The sequence below is a fragment of the Myripristis murdjan genome, chromosome 11 (assembly GCF_902150065.1).
Source record: "Myripristis murdjan chromosome 11, fMyrMur1.1, whole genome shotgun sequence".
NCBI lineage: Eukaryota > Metazoa > Chordata > Actinopteri > Holocentriformes > Holocentridae > Myripristis > Myripristis murdjan.
Genome location: NC_043990.1, coordinates 25,109,229 through 25,132,632, shown reverse-complemented (window position 1 = coordinate 25,132,632; position 23,404 = coordinate 25,109,229). Strand labels below are relative to the sequence as shown.

Genomic DNA, 23,404 nt, shown 5'->3' with positions numbered 1-23,404 from the left:
ATCACACCTCTGGTAATTCCCCTGCCCTCTGTAAATAGGATATGAACTGGCTCTTCCTGAGAGAGAAGACCAGGAAAGTACTAGGTTGGTAGGGGGTCTATCCCTCCTGTCTTAAAGCTTGTTCTGGCCAGCTGGATCCAGTCTTCACGCAGGTCTTCAACAGATCCCTGGAGCAGTGTGAAGTCCCGCCAAACTGAGCATCCTCCAGGAAACCCTGCATCACAGGACTGAATGACTAAATGCCTGTCACTCTGACGTCTGTGGTCATGAACTCCTGAGCAACTAGTGTTGGGGAAAGGTCACAGGACACCTACGGGACCCCGTGCAGTTTACCTACCAGGCAAACAGGTCAGTGGATGATACAGTCAACATGGGACTGCACTACATTCTGCAACACGTGGACTGGTCCAGAGACTCATGCAAGGATCCTGTTTGTGGATGTCAGCTCGGTGTTCAACATCATCATTTCAGAAATCCTCTCCTCCAAGCTCTTCCAGCCCACTGTATCCCCTGCCATCTGTCAGTGGATCACCAGCTTCCTGATGGCTAGGAAACAGCAGGTGAAGGCTGGGTGAAGTCACTTGTGGAATACAGACAGTCAGCAGTGGTGTCCCCCAGGGATGTGTCCTCTTCCCACTGCTCTTCTCCCTCTGTGCACCTCTGAGGACCCAGCTGTTACACTTCTGAAGTTTGCAGATGACAGATTGGCACTCACCTGCCTACTGTGGAGGACTTACACACCTCTAGAGCCCGGAAACGGACAGGCAAAATCATCACAGACCCCAAACACCTAGGACACAGTCTGTTTGATCACCTTCCCTCTGGCAAGCGCTACAGAACTATGAGCACCAAACCCACGACACACAGGAACAGTTTTTCTCCCACAGGCCATCTCTCTCATGTACACTTAACAGCATGGACACTTGTTATCTACACATGACACTTTGTGAAGAGCCCCCTCTTCCTTACATAGCAGTGTTATAGATAGTCCTGTGTCCCAGTCCAGGGAAACAGAGTGTAAGTAACCCCCCACCCCACTATCTCTCACTTACACATCTCTGACCACACTATCTCTCACTTACATAGCTCTGACAGATGTGCAATATAAGTGTGCAGTTGAAAATGCATACAAATGCTGTATATTATTTATTAATTATTCAGCCATAATAACAAGCCATAACGCTCACTTCTTGTGAGCACATACTTACCTCCAGTATTCTACTTATTCTATTTATATCTTTTTTTTTTCTTTTTTTTCCCTTTTTTTTTGGCTGTCTGTTTTCTTCTTGAGTGACATATGTAAGCACTGGAAACTACTGTAAACCTGAGTCAAATAAAAATTAAAAATTGCAAAATATATCACAAAATAAGGAAAAGGATTACTAGAAAATTTGGGGGAAAAATATATTTTAAAAGAAATTGTATTTGTTTTAATTACATATTAAAAATTAAATCACAAGACAATTGCCATAAAATTACCACAAACTACTGGTTTCTTTTAAATTACAAGAAAATTACTAAAAAGCTAAACAGTCACTGTGCAGTGGGAGAACACATGGTTGCTGGAACAGTTGCAAAAAAAAAAAAAAAAAAAAAAAACTTTGCCAAATTTGTTATACAGTTAGTGGCATTTCATTTCAAGTCTATGAGCCTAGAGGCACTTAAGTAAAACCACTATCAGCCTTTTCACTGTCTGTTATGATGTTAACATGGAGCACTGGAACAAATGACCTGCAGGGGACACATCGATAATTTTGTGACCAATGTTCTCATCATACCGAGATTAAAAAAAACATTTTCAACTCCATCCATCTGTGAGTCATAATCCAGAAGACTTTTCACAGTATAAAACAGCAGAATTATGGTGTCCACATTTCACAGAAAAAGAGTAGCCCATTGCTGAGGACTGTGTTGTTAAGTAGAGGCTGTAGAGAAGAGTGTTCTCTCAAAATGACTAATTAAGTTCGTTTTCTTTACAAGGATAACAGTGCAGTGATTTTCCCCAAATTCTCTCAGCTCTGCCAAAAATGAAACAACCTAAAATGTCACATTACTTATTCATCGCAGCAAACGATGTTGTGATTTCACCTGCCATGCTTTTTACCCTCCAGTTTTTTAACAGGGAATGCTAACGTTTTTGGCTTCTGGGTCTGGGCCAGGAATCGTTTTTTTGAGATGCTGCAGAATTTCTGAACATCCTCGCTAATGGCTTTTCCTCGAGCTGCCCAAATAAAACTCCTGTTTCCCAGTAGTGGAGCGAGACTCCTCCTGCGATGCAAATATAACTCTGCACTTTCCAGAGGCAAAAGCACAAAGCCCGTAATGTAGTCAAACACATTCAGCAGGTAATTTTACAAAAGCATAAGATATTCATCGAAATGCAAACCACCGATGGAAATTTGTACCAATTTTCCTTGTGCTGAAATTATTTTCAAATCTAACAGGCACCTCTTTGATGCAGAAGCCTCCCTGGAGACAGTGATCATCAACTAAATAATCACCTTGTGGGCACGACAAGGGGAATGAGGGAGTCATGGGGATGGGATGAAGAGAGTTTGTGATGTGTGTGTTTTTGTGTGTGGGTTGTTGCAAAGAAGAGGAGGAGGAGGAGGAGGAGGAAGGGGGCAGAGGGAGGGTGTTACAGACCTAAGCAGGTGTGACAGTTCTGAAAGCTTTCATGGGGAAAAAAAGGTTCCTCTGGCCTTGTAGCGACGCTAAACTGAGCGTGACCCTGAAGCCGAACCCAGCCATCTCTCTCTCTCTTCCTCTTTCTCTCTCTCATTCTTTCTCTCTTTCATGCCTAAACAGACCATGGACAGGAAAACCCTCCACTGATCGTGTGGTCACAATATAGGATTTAGGCTTTACAAATTCCCCCACTCTATAGCTCTCTGTTTATCTTCCTCTCTCTCCCCACCATTTCCATTCTCTATCTGTACAATGTTCGGATCACACGTCGTTTTGCAGATATACAGAGCTGACTTTGGCCACTTGTCCATCTCAGAGATAATAGAAGCCCCTCTCTGACTGATGCGGAGCTACTGAATATGTTTTTCATCATCGTTATTTTTATTTCAGATGTCTAACCAGAGAAATCATTCCACTGTGGTGTGGGAGGATTTTTACTCAGCAGTCTGTAAAGCCTGCGGTGAACTCTGCCTCACTCTGCCTTGAGGAGCCACTAACACAGCTAAAAGAATTCCATTAGGGATTTAGTGGAGAGTTTTAGTGTCCCATAATGGTCTGAATGCTGTTTCAGAGGCGTTTCCACCATGGCAAGTATAAAATTCTTAGGGAAATGCTGAGGATGCTGACATTTTTGAGGAATTTCAGAGCCATGAAAGTGGTCAGATGTAAAGATATTGGCCATATGAGCCAAACCCCGGTGTTCACCCCCTCCATCTGCCCTGTGTTTACCCCAGACTGTGGCTCTGTATGTTATGGGACGGGGAAAGTCCACACAAGCAGAAGGCAAGGGAGCGAGCCATCAGATTGGAACTCCTCCACCTGCCAAGAGAAGTAATTCTTCCTTTTATGAGCCAATTGATATTCAGCTCACAGGCTATCCATTCTGTCAATGACAAGAGGAGTCGGGACAACCTTGCAACCCCCAACACTAATAACACTGTAATGGTCAGAGATAGATCAACCTGAATGCTGATAGTTAGAGAGGGTGCACGGCCTCCCATAAGTGTTGATGGCACACAATATTTGCCTTCATTTGTTTGGAGCAGATGCATGCTTGGGTACACCTGCGGTCGATCGTAATAGTTTTCACTCCATTGACAAATAGCCCGGCCCGTTTTCGCGGCTTGTTCAGACAGCAGATAATGCATGCTATATGCTGAAAGACACGAGATAGAGGGGAATGGCGTGGCCTCGCTTTGTATGCATTAGGCCTGCTCTCACCTCTGACCCGCTGTGCTCCTCTCAGCACCATGACAGGTTCATTACCAGCGTCCGAGTTGGGGGAATCAATCCAAGAGCGGAGTGTGTTCCAGGACGCTCTCCGCGCTGTGCCTTTCACTTGCGCATATCCTTCCCTAAGTGCTTTTGAATCGATGGGAGTCCAGAGGAAAGGAGGAGAGAGGACAGAGAAGGGGGGTTTCTTCACAAGGGTACAGTTCTAGATGTGTGACCTGAACTGTGGCTGGTTCCCTGCTATACTCAAGACAACCACTAAGGGGCGGTAGATAGCCTATAATGGCACTGCCACCGCTTCAGCTCTTTGTATGGACTGAGATCAAATGGCCAAATTAAACGATGGCACTGCGTAAACGATGATCATTATCATTTATATCAATTAAAAAAAAAAGGTTAATATTCCTGCAGTGTTTGGATTTCCAATTCCCTCACCCAAACATATAGTCTTCAACTGTTGTTATGTTGGGAATGTAATCTCAGGATAATTCACAAATTATAGGACAGGATATAACCCCTAATGTTGCTACACGGAAATAAACAACACCCTCACAGAAACAATCGGGAATTTCTGGGTAACTTTAAAATGATGTCATAGTATTAATAATTAAAAACCGACACACCCAAACAGCAAAAACAACCAAAACAGTGACGGAAATCCATATTTAACTTGTGTCCCTATCAAAGGATAAATCGGAGAATTCTGTGCTATACGAAAATCACATCAAAATCCCTGTCGGTATACTGTACAGATACGGCAGGAGGTGAAAAAATACCTAAAAGTAAAAGGTGATTATAATAAACACACAGATGAATACCACTCTATAATGATATTACAGTGATTTCTCCTCGTGGCAGAGTGACTTCAGGAGCAGCCTTGACTTGAAGGCTCCCAGGGTGGTCTCTAGACGGTCTTATTATAAGTGGGAAAAAGGCTACACCCCTCACAGCGGGTACACCCATAACAGTGCTGAAAATCTGATAGCGGGATTATCACTATTGGAGGAGGCGCGCAACAACACAGCACAGTAGGCGGCGTCAGTCCGGCTAGCTGCGTCCTTCTGAGCTCACTTCCGTCGGTTTGAGTCGGATCATTATTCTTCCAGTCTGCCCGCTTTTGTTCTTCCATTTCCATCCAGCCAGCGCTGCTGACAAGAGGGAATCCGCCGCTTTGGAAAGCACAAAAACGCAAAGCAGCGGTCCGTCCGTCGCCAAAACGCACGGTAGCCACATGCAAAGCGCAGACTGCGGAACGGATACACGGCACTCCGTAGTTACATAATTGGACTACTTTTTTTTTCTACTGTTGGGGTTTTTTTTCACGTATTTCTGAGATTTTTTTCTTCCCTCAAAACTCAAAATGGAGAACGACGGCAAATATCTCCCCGAGCTCCTGGCGGAGAAGGACAGCCTGGACTCGTCGTTTACGCACGCCATGAAACTTTTAAATGCAGGTAAAGTAGTCCGACACGACGGCTGCCTTTCCGCTCGCTGTTTTCTTAGAAGGGGTCTGCTCTTCGGGTTGGACAGGGAGCTATAACGGCCCATGATCGCACCCCTCCAAAACCTCAGTGCTTGGTGCGCCGTGTGGTGGCGGACGGGACGCGGGCTGCCCCGTTAACCGCACACAATAATCCTCTTAGTGCTCAGGTTCAAGCGACTGCGTTGACACGTGTAGAGTTATCGTTACAGTTTAATGATAGGGTACTTTATGGCTTCTTCCTTTTTAGGCTACGTGTCCTTTTTAGCCCAGCTTTCTCTGCTGCACTTAATGAGATACTTTAGAGAAATCTCTCGAGTAATTTCCGCTCGCCTCCCTGCCGCTGCATTGTGCCGTTCGGGGTGCTGAGAGTCCCAGGCCCCGGACCTCACTGAAAACTTCCACTCTGCTGGCCACACAAAGAGAGAGAGAGAGAGAGGGCATGCATATGGCCGTTTGTGTCCACGGCCGAGTCCCTGTTGATCGCATTGTCTGGCAGCCACGTTGCGCAGTTAAAATGTGCGCCAGCGTGCGGGGTCACCTCGATGCTCCAGCCGCCCCGCAGGCGGCACGGTGGCCTGGCGGCGAGAGAGCCCGCTCTGCAGCCCGAGCGCCGGCCGGGGTTCAAGGCTCCGCACGGGGTCGGCAATGCGGCCGCCCTGCCGTAGTGTCCTTGGGCAAGACGCTGAATTCCTGCCAGCTCCAGGGCTGCTGAACCTGGACATGGGCAAAAATAAATTTCCCTGCAGAGATCGATATTTATTCTTCTTATTATTGTTATTATTATTGTTGGTATTATTATTATTGTTGTGCGTGATTTTTTTTTTTTTTTTGCGTTCACAGTTATTATTCTGGGACTGTGTTTTTTTTTTTTTCTTTCACTCCTGTATTTCTCTGTTCACCAGCCAGCTCTGAAAGCATTACTTAAATTGGAGTCTTCTATCCTGTAATTATTTTTTATAGCATGGCACCTCCTACAGAACAAATAGAGTGATGTCAAAAAATAAACCTAAGGGCCATAATTGACGACTGAGTAGTGTACATACTGTAAGACCCAGTTATAAGACACAGGGAATACAAAAATAGCATCAATATCTGCTCGGGATTGAGGAGATAATACTCCAAGGCCTTGTAGGAGTGGTACAGTGATTATTTTGTCAGGGAGGCTTTGAGCTGCATGTTTTGTTGTCGTCCATGTGCTTTCTCAGTGGTTGGTGGAGGATCTGCTGCAAGCTGCTTGTTGTTTTCGCTGCTGCTTCTGCTGCTGCAGCCGAGTTGCTTCAACGACTTGCCTGATGGTGATAGCATGAATAACTTGCCTGGCTTGGTGTCTTTGTCTCAGGATATGCAAAACACAGGCTACGCCTCTGAGAACGAGAGCGAGAGAACCCCAGAAAGAGCAGAAATAGAAGAGAAGAAACAGGCCACGCCGCTGAGAATGAGAGAAACACAGGAAGAGTGGAAAGAGAGGCTTGTGGAAATGAGTAACGGAGAAAAACCAAGTGTGTCAGTGTGCGCTGCGGTTACCTCGGGTAGACATCCACTGTGGTTTCCTCGTTGTGCAGCTGGTAGCCTGTACAGCAGCTGACATGTTTGCACATCGCAGGCTTAGGAGTTGTCATGGCCCGGAGTGAGGAGGTGGTTTGAAATGGGCTGCTATAATACTGCTGCTGGGTGCTATGGGCGCTGGAGCCTGGGTGCTCTGCCACGAGGGAAGAGGTGACTCAAGGCATAGCACAGTTAAATGCTGAATGGATGGACTAGTGGTTTTGAATGGCTGTAGGCAACAGGACAAAAGCATAGCTGTGAAAACACTGCTGCTTCAAATGGAGCTCCTGTGCAGGCAGGGTAACGGCAAGATCTGCCCTTAGTATTTTTACCCACGCGGTGCCCGCTGTGTGTGTACAGATGCCATTGTTTGACCTAGCTGATGTAAGCACACATAAATCTTCACCACGACTTTGCTACATTAAATTCTGTTAGGTTGCATGAACAATAATAATGCCTGGAAACTTTTCCCTTTTTCCCCTTCTAGAAATCGAGAGAATCCAGAAAGGAGAGCCCAAAAAGGAGGGAGAAACATACCTGGACCTTTTCACAACAAAGAACATCAAACTTAAGGAACGAGTGCTCATACCTGTTAAACAGTATCCGAAGGTGAGCCTTGTTTCCCCCTCCCCCTTTTTTCCCCCCTCTTCTGTCCTCTTTACCCACTCTGATCCCCTCTTGATTTAATTCATTCTGCAGCCTGGTTTCAATTACACAAAGCCATGGGGTTACTTGGAGCTCTCAAATTACTCCTCTCAACCATGATCTTTTAGTACCACGGTATAATTACAGGAGATGTTTTAAAACATCACTGAAAGGATCAAAATGTTAATATTATTATGGTTAAGGGCAGTCCAATTTCCTGCATAATGCATACTGTATTCTGTTGACTGGATCGTCCCGTCTGTTTATGTTTCCATACTGTGACATGCCCTGCCGGCTTTATCTTTTAACCTCACGTGTGTCCCTCCATATGAATGAATCTGTATCTGCCTCTAGACATGTGGCAGCATCGATTGTATGCTTCCAGCGCGTGATGTTTGAGAAGCGGTGTTGCAATGCGAGGGTGTAGCCTGCCCTGTTGAACACGAGCGAAGAGCATTTTTCTCGGCTTAATTTATTTGCATCTATCTGCACGTCATCTCGGTTTCTTCAGCAGCTGCCAGAAACCTGTGGTGTGACTTTTTTTTTTTTTTTTAAGGGATTAGATGCACCTTTTGAGGCTTTCAGAGGTGGAAAAGCTGCACCGCTTTGATAGATTTTTTTTCCGAAGATGTTGAAGTTGGGCTGTTCGGCTCTGCTCTAACAAGAATAAGATCTATAGATGCTGTCCCATCTGGAGCACCAGATCAATATGATGTAGGAGTCCTGCCTGTGGAGTCGGACAGCCTTCTGATCTCAAAGAGTTGGTTTTATGTCGTAAAACAGACCGTTAAGACCGGGGTGACAAAGCTAATATGTGATATATGTTTTCTTTTTCTCTTTTCTTTTGATTCAAAAGCTGCCTTCACAAATCTAGGAGAAACTGTTTCCTTGGATCTGTTGGTAAAAAAGGTTTGATAGTGTTGGCTAATTTTCAGGAAGCACTGTATCCACACAGTAACTGCATTGTTTACAGTCTGTGGAGATAGGGATGGATCCCGGCCTTTAACTGCGACTTGCGGGGCTTTGCTTGATGATTGTAGTAAAAAGTTCCTGGCGGTCTTACAGCCCTCGAGGGTTCATATCGACCTTCCCTGGCAAATGCAGTACTTAAGGCTGCAGCATGCACAACAAGACCTCTTGACAGTGACGGCTCTCTCAGTCTCATGGCGATGGACCGCCTCCGTGCGACTGTCGGGCTAATTTTGTTTTTGCCCCTGCCTTTTGTTATCAGTTCAATTTCGTGGGGAAGATTCTGGGACCTCAGGGCAACACAATCAAGCGTCTGCAGGAGGAGACCGGGGCCAAGATCTCCGTGCTGGGCAAAGGATCCATGAGGGACAAATCCAAGGTAAAATGCTGTATTTGCGCACACACACCTGGTTCCACGCACCTGCGGGAGAGGTTACCTGAAGCCATAACGCATCTGTCCTGTGTTTGAGAGGGGGGGGGTGCCAGGCAGTGGGCCCAGCTGGCGTTGGACTTGCAGGATAGCTCAGGCAGGCGTAAACATAAAAGCCAAGGGCATCGGTGCATTTCACATCTGCTAAGCACCCCTTCAGGAAAGCCCGCTAAATGTGTTATCTACCAGTCTGATTTGATTATTAAACTCTATATGGGATGGGAATACCACACCCATGCTCCAGGCTTTCTGAGGTAAATGGAATTCAGCTGTGTCTTGCATAATTAATTTGATTTTTTTTTTAGCAGCTTATGAAGAGGGTATGCCAAATGAGCCGTGTGTTTGCTTTGGCTGACGGACGCTCCTGTTTGTCTTGCCCTTGTTTTCAGGAGGAGGGGCTGAGGAAAGGCGGCGAACCCAAGTACGCCCACTTGTCCATGGAGCTGCACGTCTTCATCGAGGTGTTCGCGCCCGTGCCCGAGGCCTACCTCCGCATGGCGCACGCCATGGAGGAAGTCAAGAAGTTCCTGTTTCCCGTAAGTGGGAGCCGCTCTCGTCAGCCGCCGACATCTTCACTCCGTTGGCCCGCACGTGTGTGTCGAGACCGTCTGCTGACTCGTCCGCGCTCAACATCACGGCGCTCGAAATATAAGCCTCGGCATGAAAGCCATATACATGCTGAGTCAGAAAGTGTTCTTTGATCGTTTACCGAAGGCGTGCCTTTTTAAATCGTATCATGAGTCACAGCGTGTAGGTTAGACGGAGCGTTTGTGAGGAAGGGGGGAGGGGGGCGGGGTGTAGGCCAGCGAGATGGAGATGGAGATGGAGATGGAGTGGGTATTTACCTGGAGCAAACAGACCTGATGGCGGAGTCGAGGCACGTAAAGCAATCAGCTTAAGCGGAGGAATTGGGTTGCTTTCACCGTGTCAGCAGGGTTGCCCCTTCATCTGTCTGCTTACATATCTGTCCGTCACTCTTTCTTCACCTTAATCTTATTTATGGAGCAAGAAGAATAAGCCTAGAGACAGAGGCCCTGGGCGGATCTGTGGTAATTTCTGCCCTGCGTGGCCTACGCCTAGTATATTGGTTTTATGCTGAGAGATTCTGGGGTTTGAGCCAACTCTGTGTGTGCTGTCAAGCAAACTCTAGCCCATAGTGTTGTAACAAAGCCTCCTGTCAAACAAGGCCAATAAGCCTTGGATTTTGTGGAATGCCTTACATTTTCTAATTAGCGCATCGAGTCCAAGAAGAAGGAATGTAATTTGTATCAGGAGAGAGATGAATGGGCTGATGAACAGGTTGTGATGCTCATATTGCCATGTTATATAAAAAGTCGGGCTCTGCAGAACCTGTCGTTACAATTAAAGGCCATAATCATTCAGGCTTGACTGCTTTCGCTCGGAGTTGCATCAAATTCTAATGAGTCGCTGCGTGCCATCGGAATTGGCTGGACTTATTTAGTTGGTGGAAAGATGAGTATGTGGCTCGTATTGCTGGTCGAACTGGAATTCCTGGAATTTTTTTTTTTTTTTTGTTCTTTCTTGTCCTTTCAACTAAGACGCAGAAGCAAAGGCTTGCTCTTTTTTTTCCTTTCAGCGCGCCTCACTGTTTTCTGTCGTGGCACTTTAATGATCAGAGGGGGGGGGGATCGATTCGGTGTAAGATCGTGAGCCTTTTTCCAGCGTAAGATTGAGATTCTTTTTCTCACAGCAATTACCAGTATCGATGATACCACAAATCAATCTTTATTTACATTTTTGTCACTTCACTGACACAGCTTTGTCACAACTTTTATGAAGAAGTAAATGTTGGAGTCCTGCAATTGTTGTGGAGAAAAAAGAACAGGGTTGTACTTAGTTTGTATTGAAAATACAGTACAAAAAAAAAAAAAAACAGCATCACTTAGTACATATATTCATAATTTCCCTATACACTCCAGTCAGACAAGTTGTTCTGTCTGCACTGACCTGAGATACAAGTAATTCATCACATTGCAATGCTGCTTGAATTTGTTTCACAAGTTCCTTTCATAATTAGGCTTAACGCCACAGGTTGTTCTAATTGCGTTTAGGTGAAGGAGGCTGTTGGAGTGTGGCGCTTCTTCTCTGGATCTGTTGATTTTCTGTTGATCTGGATAAGTAAAAGATGCGGAACTGAATTAATTGAATAGTTACGGCTTGTGTTTTTTGAAAATGTGGCCTTTATGGCCGTAAACATCCTAGGGCCGCCCCCTAATAGCACATCAGTTGATGAGAAGGGTCTTCTAGTCGACCATGTTTTCTGCGGCCGGCTAGCTGCAGGGGACTCATTTGACAGCCGCATCTTTTTCTTAACAAGACCGCGTCAAATATATGGAAAACGCTAGAGGGCTGTTAGTTTGAAACGATGGGCACAGGAAGTGGCATCCCTCAGACAGAGACATAAGTTTGCATTTAGACGGCTGGTAAATGCGGTTATTAGACTGTCAGCAGGAAATCCAAAGTGTGGGCTCACTGTGAAGGGCAAAGGACGACCACAAGCAGATGACCCACAGACTCTGCAGGCCAACCTTCGCCTTGCATTCGCCCTTAAAAACATGTTGAAACATAATGTTATGTAATGTGGTTGTTCTGACACATTGAAAATGATGAATAATTTTCAGTTTTGGCAGATCACTTTCTGCATGCACTTGTAAAATTTATACTTAAAAGGCTCATCATAAGATAAATTAATGTCATAAATGGCTTGAAGTAACGGCTACTAGTCGACTGGGAAGCTCTTTGCACAGTGGCAGCCCTAAAAAACATCCAACATCAATACCTGATTGACTGATTAATCGAAGAATTGGGATTAAATTGAATCATGAGATCACCGGTTGGCTCTCAGCCCTGATATTTATCTCATTTCTGGCCAATGAAACTTGTTGCTTGCAATTTGAACAGATTGACTGGTGGAAGCATGTTAACCTGCTGGCTTTCATAATGCAGTTACATTGGCATCACCCGCAGCCACAGATGAATTTGTAACCAGATAAATGGCTTATGTTTGCCTGCCTTCGCTGCAGAGAAATTGAACGCTGCTGTCTGCACTGCATATTCTAGCATCCACCGTTTTTTTTCCCCCTCTCTTTTCAGCCAGCCATCATTAGAGCACCGTCACCCTTTCTGTGCAGGGACTGATTTAAGAAAAGGAATTGATTGGGACACGTCGCCACTCTTAAGACCGCTCCCCGGAGAGAGGCGGTGGATTGTGTCGTGGGATTTTCGCTGCTCAGACAGGCGGCGTCACTAATCCACCCCAAGTTATTGTGTTATAGCGATAAAATAGGGTAACCGCTCGTGGAGTCACACACGGCTTGCCAACTGCATAGACAAGTCACTCGGCGTGCATGCGTGCGCGGTGTGGAAGTGCAGCAAGGCAGGAACCGTGGATGCTCTCCATCTGTATCTCCACCCTCTGAGTCACCGACACAGAGACTTTGTTTTGTTTTGTTCCGCTTGCCCTGTTAGGCATTAGAGGGATGCCATGTTCCGAGCAGCTCAGTAATTGCCTTCCGCTCTTTTATTCATTACTCCTTTCTCCTCCTTCCTATGACCTGCCTCCTCTCTTTCCCCTTTTCTCTCTTTGCTCTCCGTCCACATTTGCCTGCTCTTTTCCCATATCCAAGGCTATTGTTTCTCATCCTCTCCTGCTTTTCATTTTCTTCCTCTGCACTCGTTCGTGTGTGTGTGTGTGTGTGTGTGTGCATCCTGTGTGTATGTGTGTGTGTAGGACATGATGGATGATATCTGCCAAGAGCAGTTCATGGAGATGAGCTACCTGAACGGAGGCCAGGAGCACGGAGCCCGAGGCCGAGGGGGCCTGCCGGTCAGGGGCCGCGGAGGACCCCCTGCTGGAGCGCCCAGGTGAGGAGGCACAACCACAGTCTTTTTTTTTTTTTTTTTTTTTTACAACAGCTGCCCCGTCATTGAGGCAACAGAAAGATACCGCTGGTGTTCATTTACCATTTTATTCACGCAGCAGTGTATTCTGAAAATGGCGATGAAGGCTGGAAGTACCGAGTCACATTTCCGCTTATTATTTTGAGCAAACCAGTGCAAACACAGTCCTAAATTGCTGTTTCATGCTTAATTACTTGATACGTTTTATTTTGTGAAGTTGTGTTTTTTAATAAAACGGCTCCCGAACTTAGTTTTTACTTTCCTCCTTTTTGCATTTCAAGACAAATATCATCTTTAAATACATTCAGTAATTTTCACATTTTAAGTGAGCTACTTTTTTACACCAGTAATTTCACTTCTACTCAAATAAAATGTCAGCAGAGTAAGGAGGAATTTTTTTTTTTTTTTTAACTTTTCTATAATCCCCTGGATCTCCCTACTGCACTGTTCCCTGTTCTTCATCTCCTGCTCCTCCTCCTCTCAGGGGTAGGGGGATGCCTCCGCGTGGTGGTGTCGCCAGGGGAGGTGTGACTCGAGGCGGCCCAGCCAGAGGTGGGGCGGTGAGGGGGGCACCGTCAGGCCGAGGAGGGCCACCAGCAGCGCCCGCCAGGGGAGCCGCAGCACCCCGAGCCAGGCCCCCAGCCGCCGGACCCCCCCAGAGGATGGCACCTCCGCCCCCCCACCAGCACGCCCCTGCTGCAAGCGAAGGCTACGAGGACTATGTGAGTTTGTCACACATTTTACCTTCATCCAGAATTTCCCCTGCTACTCAGATATTGCACTTGTCCATAGTGCAATTCCAATAATATTGCGATTCATTGTTGGGCCTTGCTGTGAATTAGGTCAAGAGGAATTTTCAACAAAGGGGAGCATGCTTCTCTAAAAAGCCTGAGAAGAGCCTGTTGGGTCTCTTTTAAAGGACCATTCCAGTGGCTTTGAATGTTTGGCCCTTTTACTACAATTTACCCCCATTTTACTTTAGCAAGTCATGCTTGGGGCGGTAAATATTTCACAACATTACCCTCAATTTTCAAATGTGAAGTTTTAGTTGAAACACCCACTATATAATATTCTGCCTCTGCAGTTCACAAAGTTTTCACCATTCATAAAGCACAGAGCTGATAACCGGCTGTGTAAAGCAAACGTTTCCCCGGGGACTATTTTCTGGTGGAGAGACCGTTTCACTGGGCCATTTTCAAGTCATCGAAACCCAACAGTGCCGCTGCTTTTAGGAAAACGAATGTGGACGACTTTTTTTTTTACGGTGATGGAATACTGGTGTGAAGAAAGTCCGAAGTCTCTGAAAGTTCATTTTCATATCGTAGTGGGATGAATGGAAACCAACGGCTGGAGAAAAGGAAAAGCGATACAGCAAAAACGCGAACTATGTCTATTTTATAGGTGTAGATTGTAGATTTGAACAGGCGGAATCTCTGGCTCGGTCCTTTTTAATGTCAAAACTCTGTCATGATACAGCAAAAGAACTTCTAAAGTTTGATTCGTGTAACTTAGACACAACAACAAATTGCCGAAGCCTGGGAGGTGGTATACGCAGCTTAACGGACTGTAGTTTTTCTGTCAAAGCATGGCGTGGTCTGAGACGCTGCTGTCAGATTGGACTTCACCAGACAGCATGGCGGGGGAATCAGTATTCATGACCTCTCCTCTTGACAACGCTTGGCTGTTCCTAAATGAGATTTTTCTGGGCACTCCGTTAGATTTGAATTGCTCGTCCGTCAACAGAGGAATAAGTGATTTCAGACGGCGGAGACAGAAGGGGAGTGTGTCTACTTTAGCAGAAGTGTAGTACTTTGGGGACATCTTGACATTCATGATTCATGAACAAGCCTCTCCTTCAATCTCGCTGTGTTTCTCTGTTTCCTTCCCTCTTCAGGCCTATGATGAGAGCTACACAGAGACGGCCTACGAGTCCTACGACAGCTACTACAGTCAGCCGCAGGCGTGAGTGAATCAGACATCTCCGTGCTTTTCCACCTGCTTCTGTAAAAGTGCACACATTGCTGAGTTACCTGTTTCACTTGCAATGGGATTCGGTGACAGATATATACTTTTTGGCCAGTCTGCACGAATTTTCTGTTGACGTATTTTGTTTTCCGGGTTGTATGATGTTATTCGGAGAACCAAGTGGGACCAAGATGTTCCATGCTAGAGAGCCAGGTTTTGATCTTATTCATGGGAGCCAATTATCATCCCCCCAGACACTCCAGTCAGTAGCTACTTGATGTTTTTCAAAGCTTAAAAGAAGTAATCCTCCTCTGTCCATGGTTTTGCCCATCAGAGAACCAGAGTACTATGACTACGGACACGGAGAGACAACAGAGTCATATGAGTCATATGGTAAGAAAAACATCCTTCACTCAAAATATCCATTTTAACAAGTCATCTAGCCTGAAACTGAATATTAAAATTCGGTTTGTGCGCCCTAATTAGGATAAGCAGCTTGGAAAATGAATGAATGAATGAATAAATAAGTTTTTCTTTTCTAAACCAAGTGGAAAATATCTGATTCTTTCACTTGTTTACTAATGTACTTCTTGAACAAAGTGTCATTTTCCTCATACTAGTTTATTTGCGATATTGTGCCTTGTCTCCACATACTCGCTTGTTTCTTGTTTTCAAGGTGCTACATGAAGCATTTTAACATTAGAAAATTATTACATGCATTTTGAGACATTGGTATAATTGCTGTAAACCAAAAAAAAAAGACGATTGCCGAGAAGATTAGCAACTTCTACTCGGCTCTACACGGCATTTTATGTTGTGTTTGGCAGGAAGTATGCTCAATTGCTTTGTTTTTTTGGGTTTTTTTTTCCCCAACCAATGGGCTTTTCTAGTAACCAGTGAGAACCAATGAGGGCCTGCGATGACGTGTTTTCAACAATTTGATGTTCACCGCTTCATCCACGCTGCTGATGATTGGTGTTTTGACTTTGATCGCTTTCCGTCCCCGTCAGTCAGACCCGTGACCCTCCCCTCTTTTTTTTTTCTATTCAAGGAGGCATGGCAGCTTATCAAAAAAATCATAATAACTTTTTTTAAACATCCATGGTCAATTCTGATTTTACGACCTACTACCATTTCAGTCCCTAAGAGAAGCTGTTATTAGTGTCAGCAACTCGTTTAATAACCAAAAGAATAGATCTGCCAAAAGAGCTTGTGAGAAATACTTTTTTTCTGCGGGGCCCTGACACATTGTGATGATGAACAGGTGAAAAGGCTGAGACCTTCTGCTTTATGGCACAAAGAGGCTGACCTTCCAGCGCAAACGGAGCTGTAGCTTTCCGAGTTTGTTGGGAGAAAATTACTTGTAAAATTGTTGATTTTCTTTAGTCGATGAAAGGGAAACATTTGAGTGATGAAGCAATATCCTCTCTGTGATGGTTTTATGGGAAGTGTCATGTCTTCGACCATGATATATTACTGTTCATACTAATGTTTAAAGTTACTATATGTATAATCTTTATGAAACGTGTAATTTTAAGACGATGAGATAAAGTTTGCGGTGATTCCTTTTCGTTAGCCGAGTCCTTTTTAGTCGAAATTGCGAGCTGTAAATGTGGCCTTGTGTTTGTGCTTGTGTGTCCAGGCCAGGATGACTGGAACGGGACCCAGCGATCGGCCCCAGGGAAGGCCCCCCCACCCAGAGCTGCCAAGACGCCTTACAGGGAGCACCCGTACCGACAGTACTGAAGTGGACCCGCCACCCTTAACGTGTCGCCCTGACTACCGCCTGTCTACCACGGCAGCTCGCGCTTTAAGCAGCCCGACAAAAGTAATTGTCCGTTTTGTCTTTGGTTTGGTCTTTTCCTACACCGGACTTTTTATGAGAAAGAGAAAATCGGGAACTGAAAATCGGAACTGGTCTTTTGAGATTTGACCTACTCTCCCCCACCAACCAACCAACAACCAACCAACCAACCAACCAACCAACCAAAGCGGCTTTTAGATGGGTTAGAGAGGAGAACTTGCGACCTTTTCTGTTCTTTTTGATTTGAGTTTTTGTTTATTTTGCTGTATTTTTTTTTTCTCTGACCCTATTACCCCCTCTGGCTTTTTTTGCATTGTTGACCATTACTTTTTTACTGTTTTGGGAATAGTCATTTCTAGTGGAGTTAGTGGCTCCTTATCCACTTGTTAGTGACTAGGAAACCATTTTAATTGTTTTTACAAAAAAAGAGAAAAAAAAAGAATCTGTCGAGGGTCAGTTGCAGATTCCCATTTAGGCTACATTTCAAAATTCTGATTTAATATAGCCAAATAAAAAGACGTTTTAAACTTTCAATTATGTAATGTAGAAACAAAAAAAAAAAAAATCTTAAATCAAGTGAAGGAAAAAGAATCAGTGTTAATGGAATTCAGTACAATTCATTCATCATGATGCTTCCCATTTGTTTTTAAATAGTTCTAAAAAGTTGTCCATTTAGACTTAGGCAGCAATATTTGTCATTGTACTTAGAGTTTTGAAATATAGCCCTAATAGACACTGTTGAGATGGACTGTCCTCATATCCTCAATTTGTTTTACGTGGTAAAAGTTAATTTTAAGACTCTGAAGACAAAATGTTTGTTTTACTCATGAGAGTATGGCTAAGAGATGGCCTCCTGTTATGCTAAAAGCGGTTCAGGTCTTCATTTGGTGATCTGATTCTCTATAAACTGCATGCACAAAGTACACAAAGAAGGATTGGGACAAAAATCTCCACATGGGTCTTCTCTTTCTTTAGAGAAGGGATCCTGCAGCTTAATCCGAACTATTGTACATATTTTAAAACGTCCTAACTGTACTTATTCTGCCACTAGTATCTGTACCCTCTCCATAAAATGCATTATGCTACATGTGTAAGCTTGCCTAAATAGGTAACTAAATCTGTCCAAAAGATGTTTTGCAGCAGTTTGTCAATAAAGCTTAGTTTGTTTTTTATGAAACTTAACTTGCTTTATTTGTTTCCTGTCCTAGTAAAATTTGAAATGGCCTTTTTTAAACAACCTTCAGCAGTCAGATGTAGGTGTTTTGCTTTGTTTCTCATTCAAAAACGCATTTTAAATCTAAATGAATGTATTGACGTCTGAAGACTTTAACCCTACTAAATGATGTCTTGATTGATTATCAAAAGAGCACAACTTATTCTTTCTCTCTCTTTCTATACTTTTTAAAAAGGACCCAGAGGTAAGACCTCTAAAATAACCTGGATAGCTTCCTAATGTGTATAGAGTTCTAAAGCATTGAATGCCTGGGTATGTATAAGACTTTTTCAATCCTCTTACCTGTGGTCGTAATCGTTAATGAGAATTGCATTGATAGCATCTGAAAATTAACTGAATTCAAACCACCATTCAGGTCTAGGTTTCATTGTCATGAATGACGCTGGCGCGATGGCTACTTTAGTACAGACTAATGGCAGTGCAATGGAGAGGATGGTTATAACCTAGAGCACTCCACTGTAAAGGTAACCTAACCCTAAATGTTTAATTTCGTAGTGTGTTTATCCATTGACATTAAACTTGCTGGTAAATGCGTGCAATTTCTTAAAATATTATTGCAGTCATGGCACAAAAAAAAAGAATCGACTCAAAAGTAAGAAAAACGTAACTTCCAATATCATACAGTAGTGGATATTATGTTCTAAAATAACTGGTCTGTGTACTAACAAAATATAATAGAATAGTGTTAATGCAACTCTTGCTAAAATGAACAAAGCCAAATCTATATCAATATCTTCTGTACAGTTGAGCTGCTGTTACTTTTTCTTTGCAATATCTCTGTAAAGGTTGCTTACTGTAATATTTAAAAGGTTCTGCCTGTACCAAGTTATCCAAAAAAGAAAGCTCGAGTTGCATGAGCATATCTACTCCTGTAGACATTGCATGACTTTGTCTCATGTTTCTCCCAGTGTTTTTAGACTAGGTATTGATTTGGGGTTTGTCCTTCCTTCAGGCACAGCTATCGGTCACTGAGTACCCGGAGACGGTCAGCTGAAGTGAGACCATACAATCCTCAGGTATGTCCGTCAAAGCTAAACATTTTGAGTTTCACTTTTCAATGATGTTGTTCCCCCCCGGGGCCAAAATGAAAGACATTTTTACCGTAGATGCTCCTATTTATTCCCTGGCCTTGGTTTAGACGTTTGACCGGCACAGCATTATGCAGCGGCACGCTCACAATAGTCATAGCATTTCAAGGGTTGGTTGATTCTGATTATTGCCCAGTTCCCGTAGCCGCCTCGCTTTTGACGGGGCTGGTGAGCGGTTGTGTGGCTGTGCTAGGCTTCAGTGAGTCTCGGCGAGGGAGAATGCAAAAGCTGGTGTCAGTGCAGTCCCAGGGAAAGTGACTAATGAGGATCCATAGCTCAAGGCTCTGACAGAAGGGAAAACAGGAGCGAGAGGACTCTGGCGAGTCCCGAAATGGAACCAGCGGGGAGAGAGGGGTTGGTGAGGGATTTCTCTTGATGTCCGTGCCTTTAAGGCTGAGAACAGTGGGCTACTTTGTCGCTAAAAGAATGGTAGATAAACGAAACAAGCCAGATCTCACAGCAGAGCTTGGTGGCAAGAATTCCAGACATTGTAGATGATAGCTAACCACAGGGTGTTGGATCGTGAATGCAAACTACAGGATTGTCGAAAAGGCTGGAATCACAGGAATCACTCCTTCACAGACTGCTCAACATGACCACCGGCTTCCAGATAAACATGAAAATGAAGTCCCACATTACTTTACATCAACAAACCTATCTGGGTCGACAGCTGTGCAGATGTCAGTAATCCACTGCTGCAGATGGAGCTAGTTTGGGCTTTTCAGAGAATGAAGCTTTTTCCCTCATGTAAGCCCCAGAAAGCAAAATCAATATGTTCAATGACATGGCTCAGTCACAAGCTGCAACAAGATAACATACAGTATGTGATGTTTCTCCCCCCTGTGAGTCCCGGTTTCCTCAACATCCCATATTTTAAAAGATCCTTAGATCTGATTGGCCGACGTCCCTTGGGAAATACCCAATAAACTCACACATGTGACCATAGCACTGTTCACTTAATTAAAATATTAATGTTGTAACTGAACATTACCACTCAAGACTGTAATGATGTGTTGCTAGGCAACCGCATTGTTTGGCCACCAAGTCAAGTGCAACATTGCTCGTTATGAGAATATCTACGTCAACTAATTAAAAATGAAAGATTTTTTTTTTTGAGAATTGGATCCTTTTTTATTGTAATGGTGTTTTTACTGCTGTTTTTTTTTTTTTTTTTTATAAAGGCAATAAGCCACTTGAGGTTGAGCTTTACAGTAATGCGCCTCACATTGTACGGAACAACACCTCTCAGCTGCTCCCAATTCGCCGTAAAGCACAGCCTCTCGTGGCTTATTGCTTAAAGAAGCAGTGCACCGTGTTTACATGACAACTCAACCCAGCGTCTCCCTCGCGGCCTTTTCTGTCCCCCACAGTTGACGCCGTGCGTAAGAGGCAGCCTCGGCGTGAGGGAGGTGGTCAGACGAAGCGCTCGGTGCGCGCCGGTAAAAGGAGTGGCCCGGGGCCCGGCTCTTGTTCCCGCGGGAGGGGGAGGCTGAAAGGTGGGCCTGCTGCCAAGAGGCCCACAGGACCCAGCCGATGCACTGTGTGGGCAGAGGAGCCGGCTTCCACTCCCACTGGAACAGGACAAAGACTGCAGCTGGTCAGCTAAGCCGCATCACTAAAGAGCATCCACCCAACACCCACCTTTTTTACGTGGACTATCTTCTGATCATGTGCAATATTGAATTACCGTTGTGATATCTCCGTGTAAAATTTTTCAAACATCGAAGACACTGAAGTCTTGATGGATTGTATGTTGTCGTGCACATTTTCCCCCCTTCTTCTGACAAATCTAATTGTTACAGTATAATGTACCATAAAATGAGCACTCCTGTTATAGTAGGCTGTGAAATTGTTTTTAATTTCTCTTAACCCTTGAATTAGATGTGAAATGAACTATCTTTACTTTCTGCAAGGCAAGCTGTATTCCTCTGTTCAAGGTTTTCGTGCCCCAGAGAGAATTGTATGACTCTGCATTTAAAGTATGCCATTCTTTAACATTCTGCGAGTGTGCTGTTTAGTATCCATGCCTTTTTGCCATGTGAAATTAGACGCGGCGCTCGTGTGTCAAAGATGCCTGGAGAGAGCGGATCTGTATCTTTTACGGACGGGTCCTCGACACACGCTCACATGCCCAGCCGCACGCACACACACACACACACACCTTGGCATAGCATAGCCTATGTAGCCCTGAGGATATCAAATGCAAATGCACTGCCTATTTGCATGTACTCACATGTACCCTCCCTGCAAATGTGCAAAGCTTTCATAACCAATGTTGGCCTGTTCCCCTCGGTTCAGCATCCAAGTATGATAATTCAGTGAGATGGAGCTGGGAAAAGAGATGTGTGTGTGTGTGTGTGTGTGAACGAGAGGGACAGAGGGTGAAGACAGACATTACCAACTTTGACTTCCACCCCCTATCCATCTAGTCTCCGCTGATTTGATTCCCTCCCTATGCCATTTTCTGCCATTATCACTGATGATATTATCGCTGTCTGCGGTTTTCACTTGCATTTAGAGGTCAGATCTGTACTTTCCTATATTAAAAACAAATTTCTCTGTCCCGATCCACTGGTCAAAGGCAGCATTAGCCAACTTGGAGGCTCCATTTACCTTATTGGAAAAGCTAGCGGCTTAGAGATATCGGGTAGAAACCATCATTTGAGATGAGACGTCAACGGGCCATATCCAAAGCAGATCATTTTTCAATCTTTATTTGCCATTATGTCTGAAATAATGATTTCTTTGTCTCCTGTAATCTAATGGAAGAGATAAGTGATGGTGTGGAAGCAATCTTCTTTGTTTGAATCAATGAACTGTCAAGAACATAAGTGTGGAAAAGAAAGTAAATGTTACTTTGCAGCGATCAATAAAAGTAGAGCTGAATTTAAGTAAGCTGTGTATCAGTCATCTGTGATGTTTCCTCCCGGCTGTGGCCATCTTCACCATCCACCTCCATGTTGTCAACTGGCATCAAGTATTCACAGAATACTGTACGTGGGAGAATAGATGGGAAAGAGTGAGAGACAGGAAATCGGTTTGTCTTCTTTTTTTTTTTTTTGAGGGACGTGCACAGATGTGCGTATGAAGCGAGCAACAGAGCGCGGAGGAGGATGTGTTAAATTGCTGTGTGTGTGTGTGTGTGTGTGTGAGAGAGAGAGAGAGAGAGATAGAGTGGTGGAGATAATGTGGGCAGAAATGGTGGACAGCTGGATTGGGTCTTCTGGTCCTAACACGTTCACACAGCAGAGGAACATCGCATGCTGATGCCAGTGAAGATGGTGACAATCAGCCTCCCCCGCATACACACATCAGCTGTTGCTTCATCCTGAGAAGCACAATCCTCGGTCCTGCAGGCAGTGGTGTCCAGCGAAATGAGGACAGGACGACTATCCTGACCAGAACTTTCACTCTTCCCACTGATAAATAAAGCATCTGTGACAAACCCTTAATAAATGGAGATGTGTTGCTGAAATGGGTTTGAATCCCACTGTGTCTCCCCTTCACACCACGGCCATCCACGTTAGAAACCTGAGCACTCAGACCACTTAAGATTTGCATGTGTATCGACTGACATGCAAATTTCCCCCCGCAATCGCTTTGTCTCTGCTTTAGCATGTAAAACATGCTGCTGTTCAACCATTAACATTTCAATTACTTGTTGACCCAGATAAACAAGGCAGCTTCAAAGTATCCCTATCAATCATGGAGTGAGAATTTCTACAGTGTATCTACACTGTAAAAAATGTCAAGTCATTAAGCACAAAAATTTTTGTTCTGTATTATTCATTAGTTTTTATTTGTATTTAATTTTAATTCAGTTTATTTAGTTTTCTCATTTCAATTAGTTTTTTTTTTTTTATTTATTTTTTATGTTGAGTTTTAGTTTAGTTTTTTATTAGTTTCAGTATTAGTTTTTTTTTTTTTTTTTTTTTTGTTATCATTATAATATGGGGGGTACTTGTCATATCAGTGGCAAGATTGAAGAAGTGCAGAACAGGTATTCCAATCCAAAGCCAACATTTTGTGAAGGCAGTTGACTCCCGGTCATGTCTGCGTCCCAGTTTGAATAAACATCAGCACCAACGCCTCCTCATGCTGGCTGTGCTGACACTTTAGACCAAACTGACAAAAACTAAAACTGAAGACATTGTCCTTATATTTTGTATTTTATTGTAGTTATTTTTGCAAGTACACAATATTATCTAAGTAAGTTTTCCTTTTTTTCTAAAGTCTAATTTTTATTTTTATTTCAGTTAACTAAAATGTTAACTTTTAGTTTTTAGTTTAGTTTTAATTAACTATAATAACCTTGCACCAGTACCCTAAGAAGTGAAGATAAATAAATAAAAAAAATAGTGTATATGGTTCTGGTTGCCCCCTCAATAGCTGTGAGTGC

General features: G+C 44.0%; 1 protein-coding gene across 2 annotated transcripts; it reads left to right on the top strand.

Annotated features, from left to right (window-relative positions):
• Window positions 1-4,956: 4,956 nt before the first annotated feature.
• On the top strand, window positions 4,957-21,896 carry khdrbs1b (KH domain containing, RNA binding, signal transduction associated 1b). Of its 2 annotated transcripts, XR_003928918.1 has the most exons (11): window positions 4,957-5,375; window positions 7,437-7,558; window positions 8,826-8,942; window positions 9,383-9,529; window positions 12,745-12,878; window positions 13,399-13,636; window positions 14,809-14,876; window positions 15,214-15,272; window positions 16,522-16,707; window positions 18,870-18,933; window positions 20,376-21,896. XR_003928918.1 is itself a non-coding variant. In XM_030063199.1 (9 exons), exons 1-9 carry the CDS (start codon window positions 5,282-5,284, stop codon window positions 16,623-16,625), a joined length of 1,083 nt encoding a protein of 360 aa, XP_029919059.1. In that variant the 5' UTR covers window positions 4,957-5,281; the 3' UTR covers window positions 16,626-17,860. The 2 variants fall into 2 exon arrangements, 1 of the variants encoding a protein (XP_029919059.1); XM_030063199.1 differs by lacking the exons at window positions 18,870-18,933; window positions 20,376-21,896 and having other exon boundaries at window positions 16,522-17,860.
• The last annotated feature ends 1,508 nt before the right edge of the window (window positions 21,897-23,404 follow it).